Source organism: Equus caballus, chromosome 2 (assembly GCF_041296265.1).
Source record: "Equus caballus isolate H_3958 breed thoroughbred chromosome 2, TB-T2T, whole genome shotgun sequence".
Lineage (NCBI taxonomy): Eukaryota > Metazoa > Chordata > Mammalia > Perissodactyla > Equidae > Equus > Equus caballus.
Window position 1 is genome coordinate 84,029,277 of NC_091685.1, and position 27,568 is coordinate 84,056,844.

The following is a 27,568-nucleotide window of genomic DNA, read 5'->3' on the forward strand; positions in this document are numbered from 1 at the left end:
ATAAGACATGCCTTAATCCCCAAATCTTGATGACAGTAAAATTTAAGAGAATTTTTTAAACACTGTAGAATTTGTATCTTGCTGATCTGTGAAATGAGTATTAAGCTCATGGGACAATATTTGATTGACAATATATCCATTATCAAGGTACATTTTGATAGTAGTTCTGTATTGGGTTAATAATGGAAATAAAGATGCTGTTTGGAGTATGTTTTAACTTGCTAAAAGCCAGTACTTTTCTGAAAGACAAGTGAAAACAATGCTTGTCAGTTCTGGGGCTACGTGGAACATTTGCCTGCTGGTCCTGACTATGTCCTATTTCATATTTTCCAATATCTTTGATATCTTTTCTTTAGCCCTGCCTCAAAGCCGGGATTACTACTAAATTTTTTCCTTGATCTTACAATGTGAATTACCCTTTACATTCTAAAAAATATTTCTCTGTCTTGATCTTTCTCTTTCCTTCATGCTGTTCCTGTCACTGGATCTTTGATGTCATGTATTTACAATCTATCTCTTGTTATCTTAAAAAGGTGGCGACAGCTGTGTTCTGGATAATACAGAGATGATCATATTTGTCATATTTGGATTATAAAATATTAAAAAAAATTTGAATACAATAAAATATGCATTGCACACTAAAACCTATGCTGAACAAAATTAGTTTATTAGATAACTTAGAAAAGAGGGAAGGAAACAATTTTTTATTATAAACCTAGAGTATGATTTATGCGTGAGGTATACTACAAAATTTGTACGTATAATTTATCCTTATACTGATTCTGCAAAGTAGATGCAATGACTCTGCTGTACGGCTGAAATTTGAACCCAGGTATGCGGAACTTCAAAGCCTGTTAGCCTACCATGATGCCTTTTAAGAATTTTCTAATTTTGCCTGTCTCAGTGAATACCAATTATTATTAAAGTATCAAAAATTAAAAGTGACTGCTTATAGATCTACACAAAACAGAGCTTCACGTTAACAGGTAACATGAATAAATGTTTAGAATATATGTATAGTTTCTATTTCAATAAATGGCACTGTTATGCACTAAATTTTTTTCCATATCTGTGGACAAAATATCCCCTTGACGGAACCTGCTCTCCAGCCGGGCGTGATGAGGGCTTATTGACTCCTTCGCATTCCTGCTCCACGCATGCCTTGTTGCCGCAATAAACTACCAAAGGCTATTTTAATGGTCTGAAATATCAGTAACTTGGTTTCAGTGTCCTTTATCCACAAATTTGACCTTTAGAAATGTAAATAATGCCTTAATCACATACTTCTAAGATCGATGAAGGCCAAATGTTATGTATCATAAGATTTTATCAGTAGATGTCCGTGTGTGACAACAATAACTGTATCTTTTGCAGTCTTCACAATATAGTACTAGTTCTCCTGGCATCTTAACATTTCTTCCATCATATAATTATATTTGCCACTTTGGGGTAACCCTTCCCAAATGTAAATTCTGTATTCAACATTCACTAACATAAGTTGGCCAGTCTCTTGATTCTCACATGATGTGGCAGAGATACCTCCTAGCATCCAGTCTTCCCACTTTTCTTATTAAAAGAATCCTTATATTATAACTGGATACTTTGCCAGTCAGCTACAAAACTCCATTTCCTCTCTCCTTGAAGCTAGACTCAGCCATATGACTGAGTTCTAGCCAATGAGATCCATGCAGAATGTATGGGTTACTTCCGGGAAGTCTTCTCAACAGGACTATAGCATTTCTCCTTTCTACTTCCTGCTGTCTGAAATATGTGTTAAATGGCTGGAACTCCAGCAGCCATGTTGGACCATTAATTGACCTTGGGAATGGAAACCTCACATGGCAGAACAATAATATAGAAAGATCCTGGGTTCTTGAGATCCTGGATCCCCATAGCAGTCCTGCACTGCCATTCTCTCAGACTTCTGTTAGCCTCCATCAGTTAAGTCTTCTGAACTTGCAACCAAATCTACTCCTAACCATATACAGATTAAATAGATCGTTTTTATAAAATATTTTCACCTTAAAAACTAAACTCCTTAACCAAATATTTCCTCTTTTGGTAGTGACCAAGAAGACCAAATGGCAAAGGCACTTCTTACTTTTGGCCCTTTAGTAGTGGTAGTAGATGCGGTGAGCTGGCAAGATTATCTGGGAGGCGTAATACAGCATCATTGCTCTAGTGGAGAAGCGAATCATGCAGTCCTCATAACTGGGTTTGATAGAACAGGTAAGTGCTAATAAGACTTGATTGATTACTTTCCAGCTTGGACTCTGACTGACAAATGATCGCCATCTTTTAAAATGCTGACATTTGGTCCTGCTCTAAGTCTTCCTAAGACCTTTACAACTTGCTAGTAGACTTCCATGTATAAATGCCCTGTCGTGTTCTCCCTACCAATTTTGGTAGATACCTTGTTAAAATGATAATAATTCTTGATTTAAATAATGTGTATTGTCCCTCTGGACTGTTTAGGATAATTGTTGGGAAAAGTGCTTATTATTTAATCATACATATCTAACAATTATTTTTTTCCTTTTCCTAATTCTGTGAAAATGTGCATGTGTTTTCATTTTATGCAGTCCCCATATTAAGTCAAATGAATTCAACCATATATTTTCCCCGTAATTGGAGTGTGACACTATGTAAAGCTCAAATTTACTTCACTAGTTTAAATTAGCATTATATTGCATTTTTAATCTGTTTCTCTGAGGTACTATACTTACCAGGACCTAAACTCTAAATAAACATGCATTCACAACAAATTGGAGACTTTCAGGGTTGTTTACCATCTCATGTTTTGCAGGAAGTACTCCATATTGGATTGTGCGGAACTCGTGGGGAAGTTCCTGGGGAGTAGATGGCTATGCCCATGTTAAAATGGGAGGTAATATTTGTGGTGAGTCAGAAATTTATGTTTCAAACTCCAGGCTAAAGGTCAAAGCAGATACTTTGAATATATTAAAATTATAAATCTATTCAGTCAGTAATATGCTTCCAATGTACTCAAATCACTTTTACAGCAACAATTTTCATCCTTTAACCAAGCAATAAAAATAAAATAGTGTTTTAAAAGAGACAATATTGTATATATTCACATTTTAAAAAGGAAGAAGGACAAGATAAAAAACTATATAATCGACAAAACATTATAAGATAAAGTAATAATTTACCAAAGTTAATTACTTCAGTAACCAGGTAAGTGCTCAGCTCAGGAGGCTGAAATTCCCCAAAAACATCTCCTAGTTCCAAATTTACTTTTTATGATTGTATGAATTTCCCTTAATTTGTGTCCTATAGTACCTGCTCAAGGATTATCGAGAATCACTTTCTCGTTGTATCAAAATGTATGCAAATCTGAGCATTAGGATTGTTTCTGCTTTAATGTGCTCCAAATCACCTACAAACTTCTAGCAACACATTCTCTGGAATTGAGAAGCTTAAGCAAATACCAACCAGGCTCTTTTATTGAATAACAATTTTTTTTTGTTAATTAACCATAAACCAAATTAAAATAGCTGAGTATTCTAAAACCTAAACTCAAATCTATATTCTGAAACTTTTGATCTAGAATATCAACATATTTTCTGAATCAAATTAGACTCAAACTATGTTGCATATGAGAGCAACCTTTCAATTTCTCATTACAATTATTTCAAATATATATACAACTTTTTAAAAATTGTTGAACCCTCTAGATTGTGAGACTGATATAAGACTTACAGATAAGTTGGAACATTTATGTTTTGATTTATTCAAGACCACTGTCCAGTTGTTCCATCAAGTAGATCCATGAGAGTTCATAAATGGCCTGTTCTGTCATTAAAAAATATTTATAAAATATTTTTCATAAATTTTTTATTGAAGAGAGTGAACATCATGGAAATCTTTCACCCAGAGCATCAGCATCCCGATCAGGCCCCTCCTTTTCACATCTTTGGGATCATTTACATTGTTGGAACCTGTAGATAAATTACTGCTGGCATTCGCTCTGCCTCTGCTACTAAACACAATTCTCTCTGTTGAAGTGGTGGTGCCTGGATCTGGGCTGATGGCTGGCTGTTTTCAAAGCTCTGCCAGGAGAGTGCAAGAACCTATTCAGACATTCACTCAAAACTGCCTCAGTAATGACTCTGTATCCCCACCACCACCTTCCCCCAGCCCCCAACTACCAGGGGTGAGTTGGAATAATTTCTCCTCTCTACCTGTTTCCCAGTTTGATTCTCCAGGAGTCTGCCTGGTTAGTAATTAAATGGAGATCCAAATCCTTCCTAAAGTGAATATTCCTGAAAGTTACATAACCTGATGATGAGAACTTCATTCTTATGAACAATGGTATTAGGCACATAGCATTCCATAGCCCCAAGAGATTTCAAAGACATAGCTAATTACAATGAAATCCAGTCTTCAAATGGACCACTTATTGCTTTCACCATGTATTAGATTTGTGTTTTTGTTTGCGAAGAAAGCATAGCACACTGTGATTTATTGAAATTTTGTTAAAGTTCAAATCTTAGAGTCTGCATTTCTAAATTGCATTTAAAATAATCATAAATTATTTTATTGCCTCTAAGCAATATATGGCAGTCAAGCTGTTAAACTTGGTACCCTCACCACCGTGGTGCAGGTTCATTTCCAAGTCAGGGAACCACACCACACGTCTATCAGTTGTCATACTCTGGCAGCTCTGTGTTGCTATGATGCTGAAAGCTATGCCACCAGTTATTTCAAATACCAGCAGGGTCATCCATGGTGGACTGGTTTCAGCAGGGCTTCCAGACTAAGACAGACTAGAAAAAAGGACCTGGCCACCCACTTCCCAAAAAATTTGGCCATGAAAACCCTATGAATAGCAGTGGAGTATTGTCTGATAGAGCGCCAGAAGGTGAGAGGATGGTGCAAAAAGACCGGGCAGGGTTCCGCTCTTTTGTAGGATTTGGAATTGACTCGAATGCACTAACAGCAACAAAGCAATAGATATGAGTGCAATAAAGATTTCAGATACATTCATCCATTCAGTTAATAAGTGGTTTTGGGATTTTTTGTAGTTTCTTGAAACAAAAATATTAGTCATCTTTTCTAATATCTATGAGGTTGCCATGTTTATACTGATAGATAGCTACAACCATTAAATTCTTTTCTTAATAGACATTAACCCTTTCTGAATCCAAATGAAAATTATTTTAATTTGCTATTTGAAAGGCATATAAAAAGGAAATAGACTAGTATTAATAATTTATTTTTTTCTTAGGTATTGCAGATTCCGTTTCTGCTGTATTTGTGTGATATGTTGGGAAGATCAAGAGACCACTACAAAAATGCAGGTTCATCATGAAATGTAGTGTGGTCCTTCCTTTTTACCATCATTTACCTTTAGGCTTCAGCAACCACCCACAAAAGGTTCTGCTGCCTAGTAGTATTTAAACTACGTTGTAAAATTATCCCTTCTTCTGGAGAGAGAGACAACCAAAGTCAGTAGGAAGAACACCAGCACCTGGCCTGGGAGGAAATCTTTGGAAGTTTCCTACTCTGAGATGAAGGTCAGATTAGGAGATATTTTAGGTTTCTTCAATTTGAAGAGGCTATTATCTGGTTTTGTCTGATTGTTGTTTTTGTTTTTTTCCCCTTTTTTTTAAATTTAATTTTTTTTTCTTTTTTGAGTAAGATTAGCCCTGAGCTAACATCTGCTGCCAATCCTCCTCTTTTTGCTGAGGAAGACTGGCCCCGAGCTAACATCCATGCCCATCTTCCTCTGCTTTGTATGTGGGATGCCTACCACAGCATGGCTTGACAAGCCGTGCCATGTTCACACCTGGGATCCAAACCAGCGAACCCCGAGCCACCAAAGTGGAACGTGTGAACTTAACTGCTGCGCCACCCGGCTGGCCCCCATTTGTTTATTTTTAATGACGTACTTCTGGTAGGGTTAAAGGGGTGATAAGAAATTCTTTTCCTTTCTAGGATATAATCACCAGCCTTAGCTTACTCCTTTATGCAAGAATAGCCAACCTAAAATTATCTGCGCCTCTCACAATTCTATCAGCAACCCTCTGAGATGGCATATCGTAAGGATTTTGAAATACAAACTGCTTTACCTCAACAAACGGTGGTTACTTCTTGAACTGTAGAGTGATCATGTAGAAAGAAACAAAAGGACAGAATCACTTTTTAAGAGAAACAGTTAATGCGATTGAAATTAAATGACCAATATGGCAGCTATGTGATAAGAAAAACTCGCGTAGTGTTGCCTGAGAGACAAATTGTTATTTGGACTTTGTCATTGTCAATAGGACTCCAGTAGATTTTGTTTCTTATTTTGTCTTCCCTCCATTGGAGAACAATGTGTTTTCCCACATTTTCACACTCTTTCTCATACTCTTTTCTGTGAAACTCCGAAGGTTTCCTGGCAGTTGGCTTCTCGGGCTAACGAATTGTCTCATTGTCTATTTTCCTTTTCTATTTTATAACCATTTATTATGGCTCCATTGGTCTCTAAGCCTTTATCGACATCAGGATCTCACCTTTCTCTTCCTCCCATCATTCATAGGCACCGCCCCTTTCAAAGTCCAATCTCATTAATCTGGAGTATCAGCCAAAATGCAAGTTCCCCAGTCTCTCTGTTTTCCCAATCTTCTGCTTATTTTTCCTAGACTCCCATCCTAACTACTTTTTGTGCATCCCTTTGGCTTTCACCTGGTTTCTAGTTCTTAATGCTTGTGTTCTCTCTTGCATAAATCATGATGTGTGGTAATGTGAGAACCTCAGAGCATAAGAGCTGATCTTCTGTTTGAAGACAAATACAGCCATATTAAATGAGTTCATATAAGAAAATCATATCAAATACTACATATATTAATATTTCTTCTCTAAAATTTAGGGTTGCTTTCTAATGTGGAATATCTTAACAAAAACAAAATTTTAAATGTAGCAGCAACCACTAAAAAAAATTGAGGACATCCCATTTTTCCTCTCACTGTTGGCCTTTATTTATCTATCCGTTTTATTAGAAGAAGAAAATAAAAAAAAAACAAAACTGTATTTATTTTTCTCACACCAACCAGAAGCAATCTCAAAAGAATGTGTGTTGACTCAGGTTTAGAAGTCTTCCAGGAAGACAATATTGATGTTTTAGTCGATCAATATTCTAATTATCCAAGTATGTCAAAAAGGAGCTTTGTCCTCGTTGTTGTAGTTTGTGTTCATTTCCTGATTTCTATAAGACATAAATGGTTTTATGGTACTCTTTTTTAAATGCTAAAGAATTCTTGCAAATCAAAGTGATAAATACCTCTCGGCTCTTCTGGATTTTGATGACATTTATAATAAAACAACCTATATTTAACTTTGGATTAAGAAAAATCTGTCCATAAATGTATGGCTTACGTTTTGTCAACAGTGTCAGTGTGCTTTACATTCACACAGAGTTTCCTCATCTCCAAATCCGTATAACTAGTTTTTGGCTTTCTTCTTGGACAGCTTAGCCTCACTGTCTCCAAAACCCCGTTCATCATCCTCCTTTCTCCTCCTTCTAAAGAAACAAAAAAGCTTCTGCACCTCCTAGAGTCTCTATTTGGTTAACAGCATCAACATTATATAATCTGTAAATTGTATAATCAACATTATACAATCAATAGAATTGAGGGAAATGTTAGATATTTAATCAGGTCAGCTATACCCCAGTAATCCATCACTTAATCACCTTCCTCCTCGCCATTTCTACTGTTCCTTCCTAGATGCATGTTCTTTTGCATCTCTTATCCCCACTGTTGAGTAGTCTACCCACTAAACCTATGTCTCTTAATCCAGGAGTTCTCAAAGTATAGTCCCCAAACTAGAAGCCACCTGGCGACTTGTGCAACACTATGATTTAATAAGCACTCCAGGTGATTCAAATGATTATATTATAATCTATCTACTATACATCCCCTGGATTTACATTTCTAGAAGACAACATTATCATGTTATTCTCCCATTTTTTTATCTGTTTGTTTTGGATTTTTCTTGTTTTTTTTTTTTTTTCTAAGATTGGCACCTGAGCTAACAGCTGTTGCCAATCTTCTTTTTCTTCTTCTTCTTCTTCACCCCAAAGCCCCCCTGTATATAGTTGTATATTCTAGTTGTGAGTGCCTCTGGTTATGCTATTCCCCCATTTTAAACCATTTAGGGCCTCCCCAATGCCTAAGAGATAACCTGCCAACTCTTAGAAGAAGCCCCTTTCTCCCGTCTCAGCCTCAATAGCTGCTCTTCTGCACAGGCATATGCTGTGCTCCAGCCATAGCAAACTACTTGAAGCTCACCCAGCGAAGCTAAGAGGAAAGCAGTGAAATCTGCACATAATAATTAGGAGTCATAATGAAAATCATCCAGATGTTCCTGGGCATGATTTCACGAGGCTCTCAAAGTGGATACTAAATTAGACAAACTTACAGTGACTTTGTGACCCACTTAAAAATTATAATTTAAAGTGGATCATCAGCGCTAGAAGCGAGTTTGAAGAGGGGCAAGGGGAGAAGCTAGCGTTGTAAGTTGTTTTGACATTTACATTAAGAATGACTGATATATCCTTTGAAGAAAGCTCTTAAAATTGTATAGCTTGGTCACACCAAGAAATATGGATAAAAAGAACTAAATCCAACCTTTTAGTCTATTAAAAGAATAAACCTTGACAAATAGCATTTACTTCAAGATTCCAAGGCATGTTGGTGACAGAACATCTATTAACATATTTTTTTATTACTTCATGAGAAAAAGCAAAGATTATAAGATAAGTATTTTTATCCCCGTTATGTAGATAGGAAACTGGGTTTAAACTGGTGTTTGTACCAAAGTAAATGGTTAATAAATGGCAAAGCCACGATTTTCTCCCAAGTTTGCTGATTTCAAAGCTAGTCCCCTTAGCCATTATGCTACCTTATCAGAAGAAACTTGCAGTTGAGGGGCCGGCTGAGTGGCCAAGTGGTTGTTTGCGCGTACCGCTTTGGTAGCCCAGGGTTTCACTGGTTTGGATCCTGGGCGCGGACCTAGCACTGCTTATTAAGCTGTGCTGCGGTGGCGTCCCACATAGCACAACTAGAAGAACATACAATTAGAATATACAACTATGTACTGGGGGTCTTTGGGGAGAAGAAAAAAAAAAAGAAGATTGGCAACAGATGTTAGCTCAGGGCCAATCTTTAAAAAAAAATTTTGCAACCAAGACCAAAGTATAGTTCAGTTCCATCAAGAACTTGCTGCTTGCTGTAATCACTCCAGGTCAAGGTTGATGTACATTTTAGATCTTTTGATGATAATTTCTACTCTCCTCATAACAGAAATTTAACTAAGTATTAATATCCAGGATAAGCTAGAAAAAGAAGAATGAAACTCATGTCTGATCTAAGCTCTTAGCTAAATATTTTTTCATTAGAAACTGGGTCATTGCCGAGTTTGTTTACTTCTCCTTTCTTCCGGAAAGAACACTCTTCTTCACTTGAGGGGGCTACTGCTCATTCCTGCCTCAGTCCTGTTGTGTATTAGAGTTGACTCTACCTTCCAGACCACAAGCTGTGGAGCTGGGAAGAGCACCTTTGTCCTTCTGGGAGTCCAGAGGTGCTGGAAGCTGGGACCCAGCCTGAGGAACGAGCTGATCTACAACAGGGAAAAATAAAGCCAACACCCACAGAAAAGAAGAGATGAGACGGAGAGTCCTCAAAGTGTGCAGGAATCTAGTACTCCAGGAACTAGATCTATCCCGTTGGCCTCAGAGCTCCTCAGATGCCCTTCAATTCTTCAAGCTGGTGGGGTAATTGTCTAGTAAATCCCCTGTGGGAAAAGCTTCAGATAGACTTCTGTCATTGGTCATCAAGCATCCTCACAAATACAAGTGATGTTTCCTAAACAATATATGCAAAAAGACTAATTTTTATTATTTTAAAAGAATTTTGATTCATCTAGTTTTTGTATAGAATGATACATTTTATTGCATAAAATATTTGAAATAGCAGAAGTTTACAGCTTATAACGGATTAAACAATGAGATGATCTGTTAAATGGTTACATTAAGGTAAGTATCAGGGAACATTAGGTTCTTAATAGGAAAACATCCTATGTACGATGTTCCAATTTAATGGACTTAATTTCTTATTTTAGTGCTTACTCTTATATCATCACAAAAATGAAGGAATAAAATTGTTTCCAAGCTTGAATCAGACTGCCACAGTGCTTAACTATGTATATACGTATCTTACAATAAGACTTGTTGTGTATTCATGATAATTCATAGAAAATTTTTAAAAACAGACTGATACATCGCTGTTCTTCAAAGATTTTTGCAGATGATTTTAATCTGACTCATCACTGCTGAAGTAAGAGCTGTCACAATATTCAGCCGTGTAAAGGAATTTATGAATAATCGGGTTCATCTTCGGTATCCAGTGTCGAGGAACCAGATATGTTGAAAGATTAAATAAATCTACAAATACCTTGTACCTGTCACTGGAAAAACACATATATACAGATGTTTTAGATTTATTGACATGAAATATTTAAAATTTTCCATCAAAAAATTTCATTTCTCAGAAAATATTTTGCCATAATTAGTATTCAATATTATATTTTATTATATATTACATGTTGTGTGTATCATATATGTTAAATAGTATTAGAATTGATTGCCTAATTTTTATTCCATATCTGAATTCATGCCCGTAAAGCAGTATTATGTGTTTCATTGATCTTGACCAGTCTTGTTCAGATTAAAATCTAGAGTTTTACTATTGTCATGCTATCTTCTTAAAGATAAGGGTATGTTTTTGTTTGTTTTTGAGGAAGATTAGCCCTGAGCTAACATCCATGCCCATATTCCTCTACTTTATATGTGGGACACTGCCACAGCATGGCTTGATAAGTGGTGTGTGGGTCTGCACCCAGGATCCGAAGCAGCGAACCCCAGGTCACTGCAGCAGAGTGCAGGAACTTAACCGCTGCACCACCAGGCTGCCCCAATAAGGGTGTGTTCTTGTTTCTGACTTTTAAAGGACAGTATGCAAAATGATAAATTTAAAGCATACAGAGTTCTTAGTTCATTTAAATATATTTCCCACCTGCAGAGTAGCTGCTAAGTAACTACCGTGAATGGATTAATAAATTGAAATGCCATTTTAGATTCATAATAAATGTCTATAGGAGGGATTTTGACATTTAAAATTCCTTTTTTGTTAGTCAACTATTTTAACTGTTTTCAGTCTTATAACAGAAGAGTGTTTGCCTTTGAAGTCAAATTTTGGTTCAAATTTTGTTTGTCACTTGCACATCATGTGACCTTGGACAAGTTCTCTAAACCTCAACGTCTTGGTTTTTAACTCTGTAAAATAAAAACTACAATCTCTTCCTCTGGCCAGGGCTTTGTGAAGACTTAATGAGACAGTGACACACTAGAAATGCTGTTTGTGTTCATTATTCCCACCACCCACTGATGTGTGTGTTCGTTTTGTACACCCAATCATTTCATGCCTATAGGATTTGCTCCCAGGGAAAGAGGAAATATGTAACAATTGTGAAAATTTGAATCAATAAATTTTATAAATCATTCAGTTTAGAGTTTATTCCCAGGGAAAGTGAAAGTTTGTAAAAATGATGAAAAACAGAACTTGGTGCATTTTATAACTTAGTCTGGTAGTAAGAGTAGTGAGGAAAACAATGTGCTGTAAAGAGTTCTGGAGACTGAATGTGAATGCCTAATTTATTCCTGTGCTTATTCTCCTGCCGCAGGGGCCTTGTAAGTTTCCCAGTTTTCAGGTTTATCTGTTTATATATCCATGTATCTACAATGTTGTGAATATTAAATAAAATAAGGGTACGTGTAGAAATCTATCATTTTAAATGCTCAATAAATGTTGACCTTTTTCCTTGTAAACAATATGAAAATGGCACTTTTTGGAGTAGATGGAAACAGTTTTTATACTATAAAATAGAGTCATATCAGGAAACAAGACACTTTTTTAGGTGTGTCAGTTACATTAGTGGAATTAGTGATAACTGTTTTAGTCTAGTCCAAACTTGAGCCCGATGAGTTGAGAACATTTCTACCTGGATTAACTCCTTCATATCCTCACAGGTCACGCAGCCATTCGTACTCTGCCCCTTTTCATCCCAGGATCAAAATGATGAACTTTCAGAACTAAGGATTTTTTACAGTGTCCTCCAAAGGTTCTAACAGGAATACCTTAATCTATCTACAAATGTGTTGTCAGCAGTTCAGACAGGAGCAAGTATAAATGACTTTTTCTAGATAATACACACATATATATATATAGAGAAACAAAGCATTCGTGACTTCCACCAAGATAAAAAGGTGAATCTCTCCCATCTTACCTCACTGTTGAGCGCAGGTACTGATAGCCAGAGGACCCACCAGTGCCAGCTTTGCTGCCCAGCATTCTGTGCACCATGCACACGTGGTTATCTAGGCAAACACACAAATTAACTCCATGGATATATTTCTCCCATTAGTTACACGATGTTCTAAATATAAGAGATTGGTAATGATAATTGCTTCTGAGAAAAGGCTCACACCTTATCACTTAGCCATATGGAAGTTTCACGTTTGGGAGCCAGATGAGACCAGTAGGTTGCCTGGCACCCCAGTTGGCACCCAACTTCATTCAGGCTACATGCATTTGACTCCAACCATCATTACATTTAGCCTGCCAACACAATATGGGAGAGCAGGGCCGTGTTATGACCTTCATGAGCCCTCACCACTTTTGTCTTTACAGTTTCCTTCCTCTATTTAAAAAAAAAACTATCAAAATTATATTTTAAAGTTGTATTGGCATAAAGATGAGTAATTATTATATATTAAAACATTTTCTTTGCCCTAAAGTTCATTTTTTTCCTTCTGATTATCAAATAGAACGTTTTCATGGGCCCCCAAAGCTACTGCAGGCCCTAGGCATTGTGCCTGCTGCGTATTCTGGGCAAGTTGGCCCAGGGAGAGAATAACTGTCAAGCTGATTTAAAAAAAGAAAAAACAATCTTCTCACATACGAAGGAGAGAAGAAAAGAGAGAGAGGGAAGGAGGGCAGACAGAAGAAGAAATGGTGGGTAAAGGGACGGGATAGGGGAGAAGGAGTCTGAGGGTCAAGGGGAGGCCTTACATCTCCATTTGGTCATGAGTGTGTCTATGTCCATAAGAGACGTCAGTAACTGAAAAGGGACCTGGAATCTAGGCTCTTCCCTAAAGGAAAAATGAGAAGAAGAGATCTATTCAAGTAAATCCAGTGTATTAGGAAGAGCTTGAGTTTATTATAATCTGTTGGCTCTGGAAACAAATGTCAACTTTGCCTCTTAAGAGCTGTGGCTGCTTTGGATTACTCTCTCAGTCTTAGTTTCTTCATTTCAAAAATGAGGATACTACCACTCAGCTTGCAGCATTTGTTTAAAAAGTCTAGAACATTCCATGTAATATACATGAAGTAACCAGTCAGACTCACACCTAACATCAATCCTCATTAAAAGGCAGACATATATATAATCTCAGATTTCCCAGCTAATTATAGTCAATAACTTCTAGGCTGAGATGTTAAAACAAAAAAACAAAGACAGCTTTATATTTCCTCTAATATATTTTACCCCCTTTTTCATCTAATCTTTCAACTGTCTCAGTGCATTTTCTGCTTAGGATTCATAAACTTGAGTGGCATACATTTAGTAAGAGTTTAGGAAAAGAGTCAAAGGATTTTGCTTGTGTTGCCATTCTGAAGAAACAAGTTCGAGAGGATTACAAAATTAAATAAATACAGGTAAGCAAGACCTCCAATAAACATAGATATTTTATGTTTGCTTTTTGCTTGTGTGCTATCCATTGTTCTGACACATTTATTTAATTCTTGGAACATGAAGATGGAACTTTTGTAAGATAGAGTAGGAGTACACGGACATTTAAGGACACTTCAAATGATTTAGACATCAAGACAATTTTCCTTGAAACTGCTGAATAACTAGAACAACGGTTTAGAAGGTGTTTTTACTTTATCCAGTTTTGCTTTTCATTTTATAGAACAAAAATAACTCTACAACATTATTTAATGACAACACATTTCATGACTGAGTTTCTGAGATAGATTAAATTTTGGCACTTTAGGACACTTAATGCCACATAATACTTGCTAGAATTTAATAAAAAGAATATTTGATTAATTTGTGTATATATATATGTGTGTTTTTTAATCTACTACAGAGATGAAGTTATTCTCTTACTATTTAGATTAAAAAAAAACCGTGAAACTTCACAATTAATTATTTTGTAAATTTGCCCCCAAACTAAATTACTTTTTAAAACTGTAATTGCAGTTTATAAGCTTCATACTTGATGTGCTTTCTATATCCACTCCTCGATTTTAACTTCTACTTCTCTTCTGATTTGCTTTTACCTGTAAAAATATATCATCAAGGCCCCCTGAAGCGCTCTATATGATAATCGTCTGTCACCTGCAAGATACACCGTAAGTGTTTATTGAATGGGTGATTTAAGGCAGTCTTGTCTTACTTTGGCATCATTATCTTAAATAATTGTTATATGTTTTTTGAAAATGATGTGTTAGTTTAACTTTCTTATTCTTTAGCTTGAATCTGGAAAACTAGCATTTAAAATATTATTTTAATATTGAATGTTAAAAGGCAAATTAAAAGTATATGTAATCTTTAAAATTTCACTTTTATGTCATGTTAGGAAAACATCATACAGAAAATACTTAACTTCCATGATAGAACATATTTTTCAAGTAAAATAATACGATGACTTACTTTTCAAAAAGTTAAACCAGATTCTTTCCAAGTTTCATTTGAAAGTAGTTTTCTCTAATTCACTTAAAATTACTTAAAATCTCCTGGCTTCAAGGAGCACAACCGTCATACAAAATCTCATATATGTGTTTTAAGGAAAGACTTTGCTCTGTCTGCAGGAAAACAAGGTTTGCTATTCTTTACTGAGGTTTTATAGAAAACTGAGGCTAACAACCTTTAAGATTATAGAATTCAATACTAATTTCATATACTGCTCTGCCTTGTACTTGTATTACCAAAATTAATTTTTACTTCTATTCTGTTGCCAAAAGATTTATAGGTACTTTATAATAAAAGTTCCAAATAAAAATGAGCACAAAATTTTCAAACAGATTAAAGAGTTAAATGATGAAAATATTAATTACACTTATCAATTAGTTTCAGAAAATAATAGCTCAATATTAATTATGCCAGAAGTCTAAATGTGTGCTTTTCCTGATCTGTGGGAAACTTATTTCCTCTGCCAAGCCACCCCAGCCTCATAATAGAGTTAATCCTTTCCTCTTCTACTGCTACTGTAGTATTTACAACTACACTGCTTGTCTTCACTTCTGTTCCTATTAATCTGTGAACTACTTGAAAAACCATATTCGATTTATCTTGGTATCCCTCATGGCTGACACAGATTGGGAAGGTTTCCACTAATGTCTTTAGGCATTTAAACCTGTTAACACAGGGCTATCATTCATAACATTAACCCATTTCTTGTTTCTGAATGGATTATTGATTTTCATTTTATTTCTCCCAAGTTGGGCCTGATATTTTGATCTGCTCAGATTGCAGGGTAACAATCCATAGAATAAAAATACCTTTACTAAGGAGATGTTCATGACGTTTCTCATCAAATAAGGAGAGTAACACCTCTCTTTGCTTTTGAAATTCAGCCATTTGTTCCTCCTTTTCCTCCGACTCTTCCTTAGCCTTTGGGGAAAATACTGCATTAATATTCCCGAGAGAGAATAGATTCTTATTTTAGAAAACACTGTTTGTGAGAAATAGCCTTGCCTATTGCAGAAAGGATGCACTTGGAATATTTACCATATCATCTGATGGTACAACTTGGAAATTATGGCTTATGAGAGGGATATTCTTCACACTTAATGATTCTGTTCTTTTATTTAAGTTTAAATGATTTGTCAATCTTAAATATTTTCTTCATAAATATAGTGAGAAAAGAAGTCAGATTGGTGAAACTGGAGGTAACTGCAAGTGGTCAGTAATGATCTAATTTTAGATAGCAATCATTTAACATAGGAAGTAAAGTAATGCCACTTAGGAAAAGTCAGGAATTCCTAGTCAGAAAAGCTATTAACTCTATTGAAATTCTATATTTACTATTGTATTCTGTAAATATAATTTCTTTAATATTTTTTACTCAATATTTTTACTCTTTTGATATCTATTGATTTGTTTAAGGAAATTATTATTATTATTATTATTATTATTATTATTATTTTGCCTACAACACATGCTCTACTTATAACTCAATTCCTTGAGCTGGAGCAAAAATTAGTTAACCCAATTATCTTCAATTCTGCAGAACAACCACACTGTGTGGTAAGAACTTGTATGCACGTTATTGTCAATTAATTACTCATGTACTCAGTAAATTTCAGGCTAAGGTGATAGAGATAAAATTGCGAGCAAAAATTGAGTTCTCTGATCTCATGCAGTTTATTATCTGGTGAGAATAAGACATTGAACGAACAGTCACCACAGCGTTAAATTGCTACCAGGGACGGTGGTATCCAAGAGCAGGATAGTGCTGTAATCACTGACAGTAGTAGGGAGGTCAGGAAAGACCTTCCTAAAGAAGTTTTCCTTGAGCCAAGACCTGAAGAATGGGAAGGAGTTACCTGGGAAAGAACATTCCAAGCCAGAGAGAACATATAAAAGATTCTATGGTAGGAAATTCAAAGAACTAAATTCAGCATAAAGGAAATCCAGGATGATTGGACCACATGAGATCATGAAACACCTTGCAAACCATGTTGGGAATTTTTGTCTTTGTCCTGAAAATAATGTGGAGACATCAAAGGGTTTTGTGCAAAAGGAAAATGTAATCAGATTTGCATTTTGAAAAAATTGCTCAAATTGCTGTTTGGAGAATAAATTGGAATGGAGCCATATGTGAGAGACACAGAATAATTGAGAGAATATTACTTTAGTCTCAGTTGAAAACAACGGCAGTTTGTACTTGATTGGTGGTGGTAGATTAAAGGCAGATATTTCAGAGCTATTTAGGTGGTAAAATTGGTAGGATTTGGTGATAGCTTAAAGAAGTGGTTGAGGAAGAGGGAGGTGCCAAGTATCAATGGTACATGTCTGACTTGACAAACTAGATGGCCTATAGAAGAAAAACTTCAACTTGGGGGCTGGCCCAGTGGCGCAGCAGTTGAGTGCGCACCTTCCGCTTCAGCGGCCCGGGGTTCACCGGTTCGGATCCCCGGTGCAGACATGGCACTGCTTGGCAGGCCATGCTGTGGTAGGCATCCCACATATAAAGTAGAGGAAGATGGGCACGGATGTTAGCTCAGGGCCAGTCTTCCTCAGCAAAAAGAGGAGGATTGGCAGATGTTAGCTCAGCGCTAATCTTCTTGGCGGGGAGGAGGGGGGAAGAGAGAAATAAAAAAAAAAAACAAAAACAAACTTCAACTTGGAAAGACCAAGTTGAAGAAGAGTAGAAGGAAGGGGAAATTCTTTTAAGTTTGGCTTTATCAGAGTGTTTTTGAAAGGACCAGGAGGAAATGTAAACTAGGGTGTTAAATAAATGATCTAGCTATCTAAGCTAGAGATAACTTTTGAGAATTATTGGTGTGTAAATAGATACTGAAGCAGTGGGTATCAATGAGTTCATCTAGTGAAAGAGCACAGAGAGAGAATACAATGCATCTAAGACAATGCATTGCAAGACCCCACCATTTATTGTTCTGAGAGAGAAAAATGAGCCAATAAAGGAAATAGAGAAATAAGGGCCCGAGAATTAGACGAAGATAGAATGTTGTGTGCCAAATCCAAGGGGGAAAATGGGTTCAAAAAGGAGTAAATAATCATGAGTATTGACTGTCACTGGGAGGTCAAGTAAAATGAAGATAATAAATGGCCATTGGATTTATATATAGGGAGACCATTTGTGAATCATGGGGCAAGAAGACAGATTGGATTGGGTTCAGGATTAGATGGGGGATAAAGAAATAATTACGTTAACTACTCTATATCCCTGGTGGTCTTGTGGTTAGGATTTGTCGTTCTCACCACCACTGCCCAGGTTCGTTTCCCTTCAGGGAACCACACCTGTCTGCTGGTTGTCATACTGTGGCAGCTGTGGATTGCTGTGATGCTGAAAGCTATGCCACCAGTATTTCCAATACCCACAGAACCACCCATGGTGGACAGGTTTCAAGTGAGCTTCCAGACTAGACAGAGTAGGAAGAAGGACCTAGCCATCCACTTCCAAAAAAATTGGCCGTGAAAATCCTGTGAACAACAGTGGAGCATTATCTGATCTAGGGCCAGAAGATGAGAGGATGGTGCACAAAAGCCAGGCAGGGTTCCGCTCTGTTGTACACAGGGTCTCTAAGAGTTGGAATCCACTGGATGACACTAACAACAACAAACTATTCTAAATACTTTACAGATATTAAGCTAACTTAGTGCTCATCATAATTCTTTGAGATAGATCCTCTTATTTTCTATTTTACCAATGATGAAAGTGAGGCAAAGAGAGGATAGCTAACAGAAGAAGTTCGATGTCTCACAGTTGTTAAGAGGTGGAGGGGAGATTTGAATACATGGAGTGTGACTTCCAAGGCCCTGCACACAAGGACTACCTGGCACAGCCTCTCAAGAGAGAGAACTGAAACAACTCTTTCAAGCCATTTAGTCATGAAGCCAGAATGAGGGGCTTGTAACTTGAGGGCAATTGAGGAATCAACAGTATTTTTTTTAAGTGAGAGAAACTTGACATTGTCTGAGAGCCAACGGGAAGGACCCAGCAAATATATATAAAAGTGAAGGGAAAATTAAATGGCTAAATATATTTGGTTAACTGGTCTTTTGTGTGCCTACTTCTGTCAAAAGAAACGAAAGAAAAAAGTCTAGTAATCTCATTTCTTTAGCACAGACAAAATCTTGTCTACAATGAACTCCTTAACTTAATATGATTTTTATTGCACATAAATAAAATGAAATAAATCTTGTAACATATTTCAAGCAAAGGCACTTGGAAGGAAAAATATTGGGCAAATGAAAGGTTAAGAGAAAAGTGGAGAATTGTTAAAATAAAATTCCCAATACTTTTTCTGTAGTAAACTTAAATTTACTTAAAGCATCGTAAATACCTGAAGTTTTGTGAATTCTTCTTGCAGCCCTTGGACAATATTTGTTTCTAACTTTTCCCAGAAGTTAAATCCATGTGGCTCTAAACCTGGTGTTCGTTCCAGCCATGCCTTAAGAAAATATTATTTTTAAGTGAATACATTGTAAAAGTTAATATATGTAAAATAAATTGTAACTAACATTTAGAACTTGAAACAGGAAATCTTCACGGTTTTGAGAAACATACGTCATAAGTTTTCTATTTGTAAATATTTTCTCTTTCCTTTCAATTTCTTCATTTACAAAATAGCAACTATATATTTTATTTTTATTATATTATATTTTATATATTTATTATATTTTATTTTCTTCATCTGTAAGGCAGTCATATTAATAATGTTTACTCTTTATTAAGACGTTACTATAGAAATCTCTATTTTGTTCTGTAAATCTACGCACATATCTAAACATTGTTTCAATGAAGTCTTCTGCTTTATCCTCAAAATACCTTACGTCCTGGGAACAGAAGGAATTATGGCATGTATAAGATAGGATCTCTTCTAAATGCATGGTGAACTTAGTCACTTTGAAATCAACTAACAACTCAACTATTTTAAGATTCCCCAAGACTTTTTAATCCAGAAATAAAACTGAATTCATGCATATCTGTGGGTTCTCATTTAACGTATTTTTGGTTTTGAAATTAGCTTTGTAGTTCTTTCTCTCTCTATCTTTATAAACATTTTTATGGCATTATATGTAATATATTAACCTAAATCTACATTTACAATACCCACGGGATTAGTGAGCAGGGTATAATTCACTAAAAGGAAAGTTTTATTTGCAAAGGAAAGGCTTTCGGAAGGAAATCAAGACTATACAATCCTTATTCAGTAATTTACGTGTGAAGAAACAAATTAATAATTCCTCAAGACTATTTATAGACCGATGGGAAATTAAAATATGAAGGAAAAATTCTGAAGAGTATACTCTTAGTAGCTGAGTTTAATTGAGAAAAATACACAACTTTCAATTATGGAACATTGTAAAGAAATAAACTAGGGGCCGGCCCGGTGGCATAGTGGCAAAGTTCGCATGCTCTGCTTCAGCGATCCAAGGTTCACTGGTTCAGATCCTGGGTGCAGACCCAGCACTGCTTATGAAGCCATGCTGTTGCAGGCGTCCCACATAAAAAGTAGAGGAAGATGCGCACAGATGTTAGCTCAGGGCCAATCTTCCTCAGCAAAAAGAGGAGGATTGGCAGTGGGTGTTAGCTCAGGACTAATCTTCCTCAAAAAAAAAAAAGAAAGAAAGAAAAATAAAAAAGAAATAAAGCTCATTGAATAACCATAGTCCATTTAAAAATCAGCTAATTAAATGTTGCTTAATAAGAATGCTTAAAAAGTTTGTTTTAAGAAGATAGTTATTAAATATTAACATCATTGATTATACAAATATTTCTGAAGTTCTCAAGAATTCTTAATATTTTAAATATATTAATTAGTTGAATTTATGAGTTTAAGTATTTTTACAAATTCTTTCTGTTTTTATTTCCAATGACTGCAACCCAACTTTGAAGATGAGTTTTAAAATTCTGATCTAGTAAAAGCTAAATTAACAAGATGTATTGAATTAGACTTTAGAAATAGTATTTGAGCACGTGCCTCCAACAGTTGCAGAAGTGTTTTTTCCTGCTCGGACTTCAGTAGCAGTTCATTATCTTCTCCTTGGAAGTTATCGCGGTAATGTCTTCTGTTGTAAGGGACTCGCAAACTCTGAAGAACACCGATCTTGTTCTCTAGTAGTCGGAACTGCAGACTCTGGAAGCCTGATGCTGGAGATAAGTACTCTCTTAGAGAATAAACAGGGGAGGGTGAGAGAAGACACAAGAAGAGAAGAGTTGACATCGTGAATTCCTGCAATGATTTCTTCTATTGCAAAAGGTTGTCAGTTTCACTCTCCTAGATATCACCAAGAACACAGACCCACAACTACTTAGAGTTGGACCTCGATTTGGACCTTTCTGAAATAAGGAAAATGAGCTACTTAAACATCATTGTCGCTGTCAGTCAATCAGTTTAAAGTTGGAGTGTATTTTTAGTTTGTGAAATGTCACATTCGGGTGTGCCGTGTACTAAATTTTTTCCTAAGATAAAGACAAGTGGTTATTGAGCAATATTTTCTATTCAATGGTGCTAAAAAACTCTTTATAAATATTATTCAGTCCCTCCTAAAAGTTATGTTCTTGGATATTACTGTTAATTTCACTGCCTAGTATTATTATGAGCACCAGCGAAATACTGCAAGTAAAACAAATGGGATATTGCCTAGCACAAAAACATCCTTTTCATTGCCTAGGCCATCAAAAAATGTTATTACTCCCACCTCACACAACCACTCACATTCTTGTACTCTTGTAAATTTCCTTCACCTAATTTGTACTAAGACTTCAATTTTTTCAACCCACCACAAAGGAATTCTACTACTTTTCCTTTGGTTGTCAAACATGTTGGAGACACTGCCTATTACATCATTGAATGCACCTGATAAGAACATTTGTTCTCAAATTTTGGTATGAAAAATCCTTTTTTTTTTTTTTGATATATATATGGCTTTGGCTGCCTGGAAATGCAGAACTGAAATTTATGTTCAACCTATAACTTGTACTGACACTTTTGGTGACAGGCTTTTCTGTATATTACTCCTATTTCTCTTTTTAGTTTTTAATTATTTTAATTTAGTTATGTGTATTATATTATCCATTTTAGCCATTTTGGATAGTTGTCTGAAATCCTTCTTGGATAAAAACATGGCACACAACAATGAATTGAAACTAATTGACCATATTATGTTTGTATGTAAAAGTGAGCGATGAAATGTTTTCGATAACTTCTCAAAGTCTTTGTGATTAAGACTCTCAAGTGCTTATAGTGATGAAGTGTCAGTAGAAGAGGCTTCTCACGTCACACAACACACATGTTCTCCTTTTCCCCCACCAGAATGAGAAGGTAAATCCCACTGCGTTATTACACCACAAGTGCACACCTGAAGTCATTGAAGTCCAAGGCTGTCATCGTTTCCAGAACGGAAAACTGCTGTACCAGCAGCTTAAGGATCACGACCACTCGGTGCATCCGGGTAACAACCTTAAGCATATTCCTTTCATCCCTGACCTGATGGTTAGGAAATGAAACACTGAGTAATCAATTCTAATTATTAGAAGATACAAAATAGACTATAAATAGCAATGCATTCCTAATCATTTTATCCCTATTTTAAAGAAGAACATTAGAACTAAAATTTGCCATAAGTATATGTTGAATTAATAGCAACTCTGAATTGTGTGCAAGGAATATCTGCAAAATCAGAATCAAATCATTTTTCTTTCTTTTAAAATAGAAAATTATATGGAAACAAGTTAGAAGCAATTCTGGAACACAGGTTCCACTGATTTCAAAACAAATTTCTCTCTAGTTTTGCTTTAAAGAATAAAGCTCAAGGTAACACAGAAGCTTCTGGGTGAGGATTAAGCAACACCTGGACAAATCTGCTCTTCACTGAGGGTCAAAGTTGCCATTGACATCAATGGGAATTGTATGCACTTATGTAAGAAGAGAACTGTCTGTGTTTGGATGTTCTATCTTTTCCAGCCCCTCTTGGAGCAGAGGCCCAGAGGTAGGGGACCCAAGGGCGTGTCGGGAAGGCGTGTGGGAGCAGGAAGCAGGGTGGGAGGTGGGAAGGTGCAGTTTGGATTTCTGCAGTCACCTGAAGCTCTGCTCTGCTCTTGATCCCCCTTGTCCTTTTCTCCCTTAGTCCCCTCCTCTTTGCCTCTTTTCTCTTTTTCTTCCTCCTGCTACTCTTTTCCTACCTTCTCCTTCTCTTCCTGTTTTATTTTCCTCATTATTGTTGCTATCTTCCCACAGCAAATATTCATCAGAAAGACAATTCTGGCACCTATTAATTAAAGGATCTCTCTTAGCTCTCCTGGCAATCTACCATCATTTATAACAACATTTTGTTAGGCCAAAAGAAAACATTGGGGGGGGAGTTCTAAACAAGGGGCCTGAAACTGAAATTTGATGGGAACCTGAAAGCAATGTGTAGTTCCAGTGTAGCAATGGCACTGGAAAATATGACTAAAATCTTGTCCACTCAGAAAGGTATTTTTTTTTCATTAAGTAATAATTCTAACATTTGATGTTAAAATGTTCTCACTAATAATATTTTCTACATTCTCCAAAAAAAAAAATGAAACTAATATTGCGACATCATAACTCACATGGCCATTCTGAAAGATCTCTCGAACAGAGTCTAATTCCCACAGGATTTGCTTAAACCAGAGTTCATAAGCTGCAATCAGAAAACCATTGTCACTCGGAAAGTTATGGGAGCCTCTTTGACCATAATGATATGAAAGACACGGGAAACACATTGAAAGAGGAATAAAAACGTAACTTAAAAATCAATAAAGGCCGACATAACCCTATTTTGTGTTATAAACAAATACTAATAATCAAGTTATCATAACTTCCTTTTATTGAATGTTTTAACATGCCAGGCATGTTGTCTCCATGTTTTATATTTGTTATTATTACATTGATTTCCCTCAACAAATCTCTTCTTTAGATCCTTTAGGGTATAGCACATAACCAATTTCTAACTTCCCGTATGGAAGCTGGAGGGATGTGGAGAAGCAGAAGTAATACTCAACTTCATCCATAAACTGAGGAACTAGTATTTGGTGTCTAGGGTCTTAGAATATTATGAGGAGGACAAGCTTATGAATAGTTTAAAACTTTGTCACATCCATCTATTTCCCTCAGTATCTAGCACAGTGTTTGGCATAAGAGAAACACTGGGTGATTATGTTATGAATAAACGAATTAAATAGCCAGTGTAGTCATTACTTCAGTGTAGAAAATCAATAACCTCAGACTTCTTTCGTGTACTCCATTTGGTGCTGTTGTATGGGTAAAGGCTATATTTCTGTACTAATTAGGGAAATAAATTACAACTTTAACATTTAAGGAGAGTTTCAGGGATTTGATTTTCATATTTGGACAAAGAGCAAATCAAATATTTCTTGATCAGTTTATGTTTCTATTTTTCAGGTTTAACTTTGTGTGGCTAGTCCCATGACCCATTGAAGGATGGGAGAAAAATCTCCTTATCAAATAATGCTGGCTACCATTTGTTGTATGCATATTATGTGCTATACCTTGGGCTAGGATCATAATGCACATCATCTCATTTCATCTTCATGAGAACTCTATGAATGCGAAGATACAGTTATTCTTTCCATTAAACAGATGAGGAAATGGAGAGCATTATTGGTGAAGAAACTTGAGCATGTTCACACAATTTATAATGGTAGACATGGGATTCTAAACAATTTGCTAATTCCGAATTGGTGCCACTCTGCTATGATTTCTCCCCTATTGATTCTGTTTTGAAATGAGCTGCCAATAAAAATGTAAACATAAAAACAGGAGAAGTAACACATTAAGCCAATTGTTGTCCATCTTTAATATTTTACTCAGGGTTGACCCTTTTTGCCAGTCAGTGAAGCAAACAAACATTTGAGGAAATGACACAAAGACTGGTAGGGAAAGGTAACACGTCTAGAAATTGGGCACTGACTAGCACGAGCCATTGTGCTCTCGTCAGCCAGAGGACAGTATCATGACACCAACAGTCTTGGGGTAAATCTTAATGTTTAGGCATCATAGACCTTTTTAAGACATGTATTCCTGAAATTTTGCTCACAATTCCAGAGAGTTCAGAGACTTTCTGAACCCCGAAAGTCATGCACTCCTACACTAAAAATCACTGCCCAGAGGTTAGAAGTCTGGGGAGGATAAACACACATTTCAGATAAAATTTACATTTCTGTTTAGTAACAGATTGATGTACAGTTATGTAAAGTCACAATAAATTTGTGATCTATTTCTTAAAAGTAGTTTTTTTTAAAGTCCCAAGTTGAAAATAGTAACATCTTAGCTTTCAAATTCTTTGTGAATTTCAAAAGATAGAAAGTTTCCTTGGATTTATGACAAAGATTAAGTCCTGCTGGATCCAATTAGCAGAGAAGTAACATAAAGAAGACTGTTAGAAATCCAAGAGGAAGGTGCTAGGAGAATTTGTCTGGCAGCAAAGTATTCTCAAGCATTTCTAACAAAGGTGATTTCTTAATCTTTCACCATCTTATGGTTAAAAGAATTGCAGCTTTCCTCATTCTTGATACGAAATGCCTGTGGGATAGTTATTGGTCAACCTTCTGTGCAACTTACCTTGGTGAGTTATGATAAAAAGATGTTCATCATGGATTTTATTTCCTTTTACTTCACTTTGAAGTTCCTGTGCACTCAAAACTTTTTCCAACTTTAAACAAAAGAAATAGAAAGACTGATTTTGTACAAACTTCCAGTTATAGGATGAATAAATTATGGGGATCTGATGTATAGCATAGTGATTATAGTTAATAACACTATATTATACACTTGAAATGTGCTAAGAGAGCAGATCTTAAGTGTTCTCGTCACAGGAAAGAAATGGTAATTATGTGACGTGATGGAGGCGTCAGCTAATGCTATGTTAGTAATCATTTTGCAGTGTAAGGTGTATCAAGTCAATGTGTTGTATGCCTTAAATTTGCACAATGTTAGATGTTAATTATCTCTTTAAAAAGCTAAAAAAAAGACAAAAGAAAGACTGATTTTTAAGTTGCAGTTTTTTTTTTTTTTTTGAGGAAGATTAGCCCTGAGCGAACTGCTGCCAATCCTCCTCTTTTCACTGAGGAAGCCTGGCCCTGAGCTAACATCCATGCCCATCTTCCTCTACTTTATATGTGGGACGCCTACCACAGCACGGTGTGCCAAGCGGTGCCATGTCTGCACCCGGGATCTGAACCCTTGAACCCCGGATCCCAGGCCACCGAAGCGGAAAGTGTGCATTTAACTGCTGCGCCACCTGGCAGGCCGTGGAATGTTTTTTAAATTAACTTTAATAAGAAGTAGAATACAATACTGAAAAAAAGTCCCCCAAATTCCCAAATTATCAGAAACCAAACTATTTTCTTCTAAACAACTAATGAGTCCTGTCATAAAGAGTGAGTTGAATTTATGATTTTTATTCTTTTCAGAAGTAATTATATTTGGTAAGATTCTACCATAACAAATGCTATTATGACTCATTGAGAAAATCATATCCCTTCTCTCTCTTGAAATGACTATGATAAGAGCTCGATAACTTGCTTAGCTGACTGTGTATCTTCCTCTCTTTTATTCCCCCAAAGAGCCTATTCTGGGAAGATCTTAACATTTTTTTATCCGCTCATCCTTAGAAACCCATCAATGAAGGCATCAACGGCTATAATCACTTCACTTCTTAAAAAATACAGAAGGCAAACAGGCTGAAACTTACCTTGGAATAATCTCCAAATACCTCATTTGTTAATATCCCTCTTTTATTTACTAACGATTTCAAGAAAATATGTACCCTCAACATTTCTACTTTATTATAAGGGATTTAAAAGAACATTTTCTCTGGATGTGTTTGCAATTGTCCAGGCTGGGATTTATTGACCATGTCTTATTTATACAAGTTATGCAATGCCTGTCAGTTATCTGCGCGTTATCTTATCGTTTAGGGTCTTCAGCCAGATTCCACATTCTCTGCTTTTACTGTGTCTCTGCCTGACAGGTGACTTTTCACGTAGAAGACTCTAGAATTGTTCTAACACAAGTTGAAACAGCACATATTTGTATGAATAGCGATAGCTTTCGGTCCAGAAAACTATTTGGTAACTGAGAAAAAACCAAAAAGACGAAAACATGAAAATGTAGCTTGGGAAAATGTAGTGCCGACTAATGGAAGTGGAGCAGTGTGGCGACTCTGCCACTTACGTGGAGGTACCTCCCATAGATCAGTCCTCCTTTGCTGGCTCTATTCACACCCGTTTGTGATTTGTCCTCTTCACTGCCGTCTACAGATAGGTTTTTAAAAGTATACCTGCAGATTAAATAAGTGAGGAGAAAAAAAATAGATCTTGAGAAAGCACAGTAACTAATAATATGAGTGATTGAAATTCTTATTGCTAATTTTTTCAAGTAGATGATTTTAAAGGTGACGGTTTTCAACGCTCTGAAAATTCAGAAATTAAAGCGTTTCTACTTGCCGTTTCTAAGAGCCTAACCGTACTTAGAATAGAGGTAAATACTCACCCAAAGCGGTTTCCTAAAAATGGGCACCCACTCATGGTGAAAATGCACTGGTTGAGAAGCACCAAGGTTTGAGCTACAGCTGCCTTTTATACATCCTGCCCACCCTGCACCAGCCAATCAGCTCTCTCCGTGTACTCTTAGCTAGGCTCCCATTTCAATTGGGACGGAAGCTGAACCTCTGTAAACTTTAGGGTGGATTTATGTTG

At 36.2% G+C, this 27,568-nt stretch overlaps 2 protein-coding genes across 2 annotated transcripts in view; one reads left to right on the top strand and one right to left on the bottom strand.

The window, feature by feature from the left end:
* Positions 1-11,893, top strand: part of CTSO (cathepsin O) — a 55,321-nt gene extending 43,428 nt beyond the window's left edge. The window contains exons 7-9 of the mRNA XM_001499252.5: positions 2,066-2,229; positions 2,807-2,899; positions 5,252-11,893. Of these exons, the coding sequence (XP_001499302.4) occupies positions 2,066-2,229; positions 2,807-2,899; positions 5,252-5,286 (292 nt within the window). The 3' untranslated portion in view covers positions 5,287-11,893. The remainder of the gene's footprint in view (positions 1-2,065; positions 2,230-2,806; positions 2,900-5,251) is intronic.
* TDO2 (tryptophan 2,3-dioxygenase) lies at positions 9,883-27,541 on the bottom strand. The gene is made up of 12 exons (XM_001500725.5): positions 27,363-27,541; positions 27,045-27,150; positions 25,431-25,521; positions 23,420-23,490; positions 22,186-22,313; positions 20,805-20,991; positions 19,164-19,271; positions 15,633-15,744; positions 14,412-14,469; positions 13,137-13,216; positions 12,352-12,442; positions 9,883-10,473 (listed from the first exon to the last, which is right to left on the bottom strand). Exons 1-12 carry the CDS (start codon positions 27,395-27,397, stop codon positions 10,320-10,322), a joined length of 1,221 nt encoding a protein of 406 aa, XP_001500775.1. The 5' UTR covers positions 27,398-27,541; the 3' UTR covers positions 9,883-10,319.
* Positions 27,542-27,568: the final 27 nt, after the last annotated feature.

Bases quoted from the DNA above. Each gene is read 5' to 3' on its own strand.
- TDO2 (XM_001500725.5), bottom strand. From the start codon at position 27,397: ATGAGTGGGTGCCCATTTTTAGGAAACCGCTTTGG. The intron at 27,151-27,362 runs GTGAGTATTTAC...TTTAATCTGCAG, and splicing joins TTTTTAGGAAACCGCTTTGG to GTATACTTTTAAAAACCTAT. The intron at 25,522-27,044 runs GTAAGTGGCAGA...TTTTGTTTAAAG, and splicing joins TCTATGGGAGGTACCTCCAC to TTGGAAAAAGTTTTGAGTGC.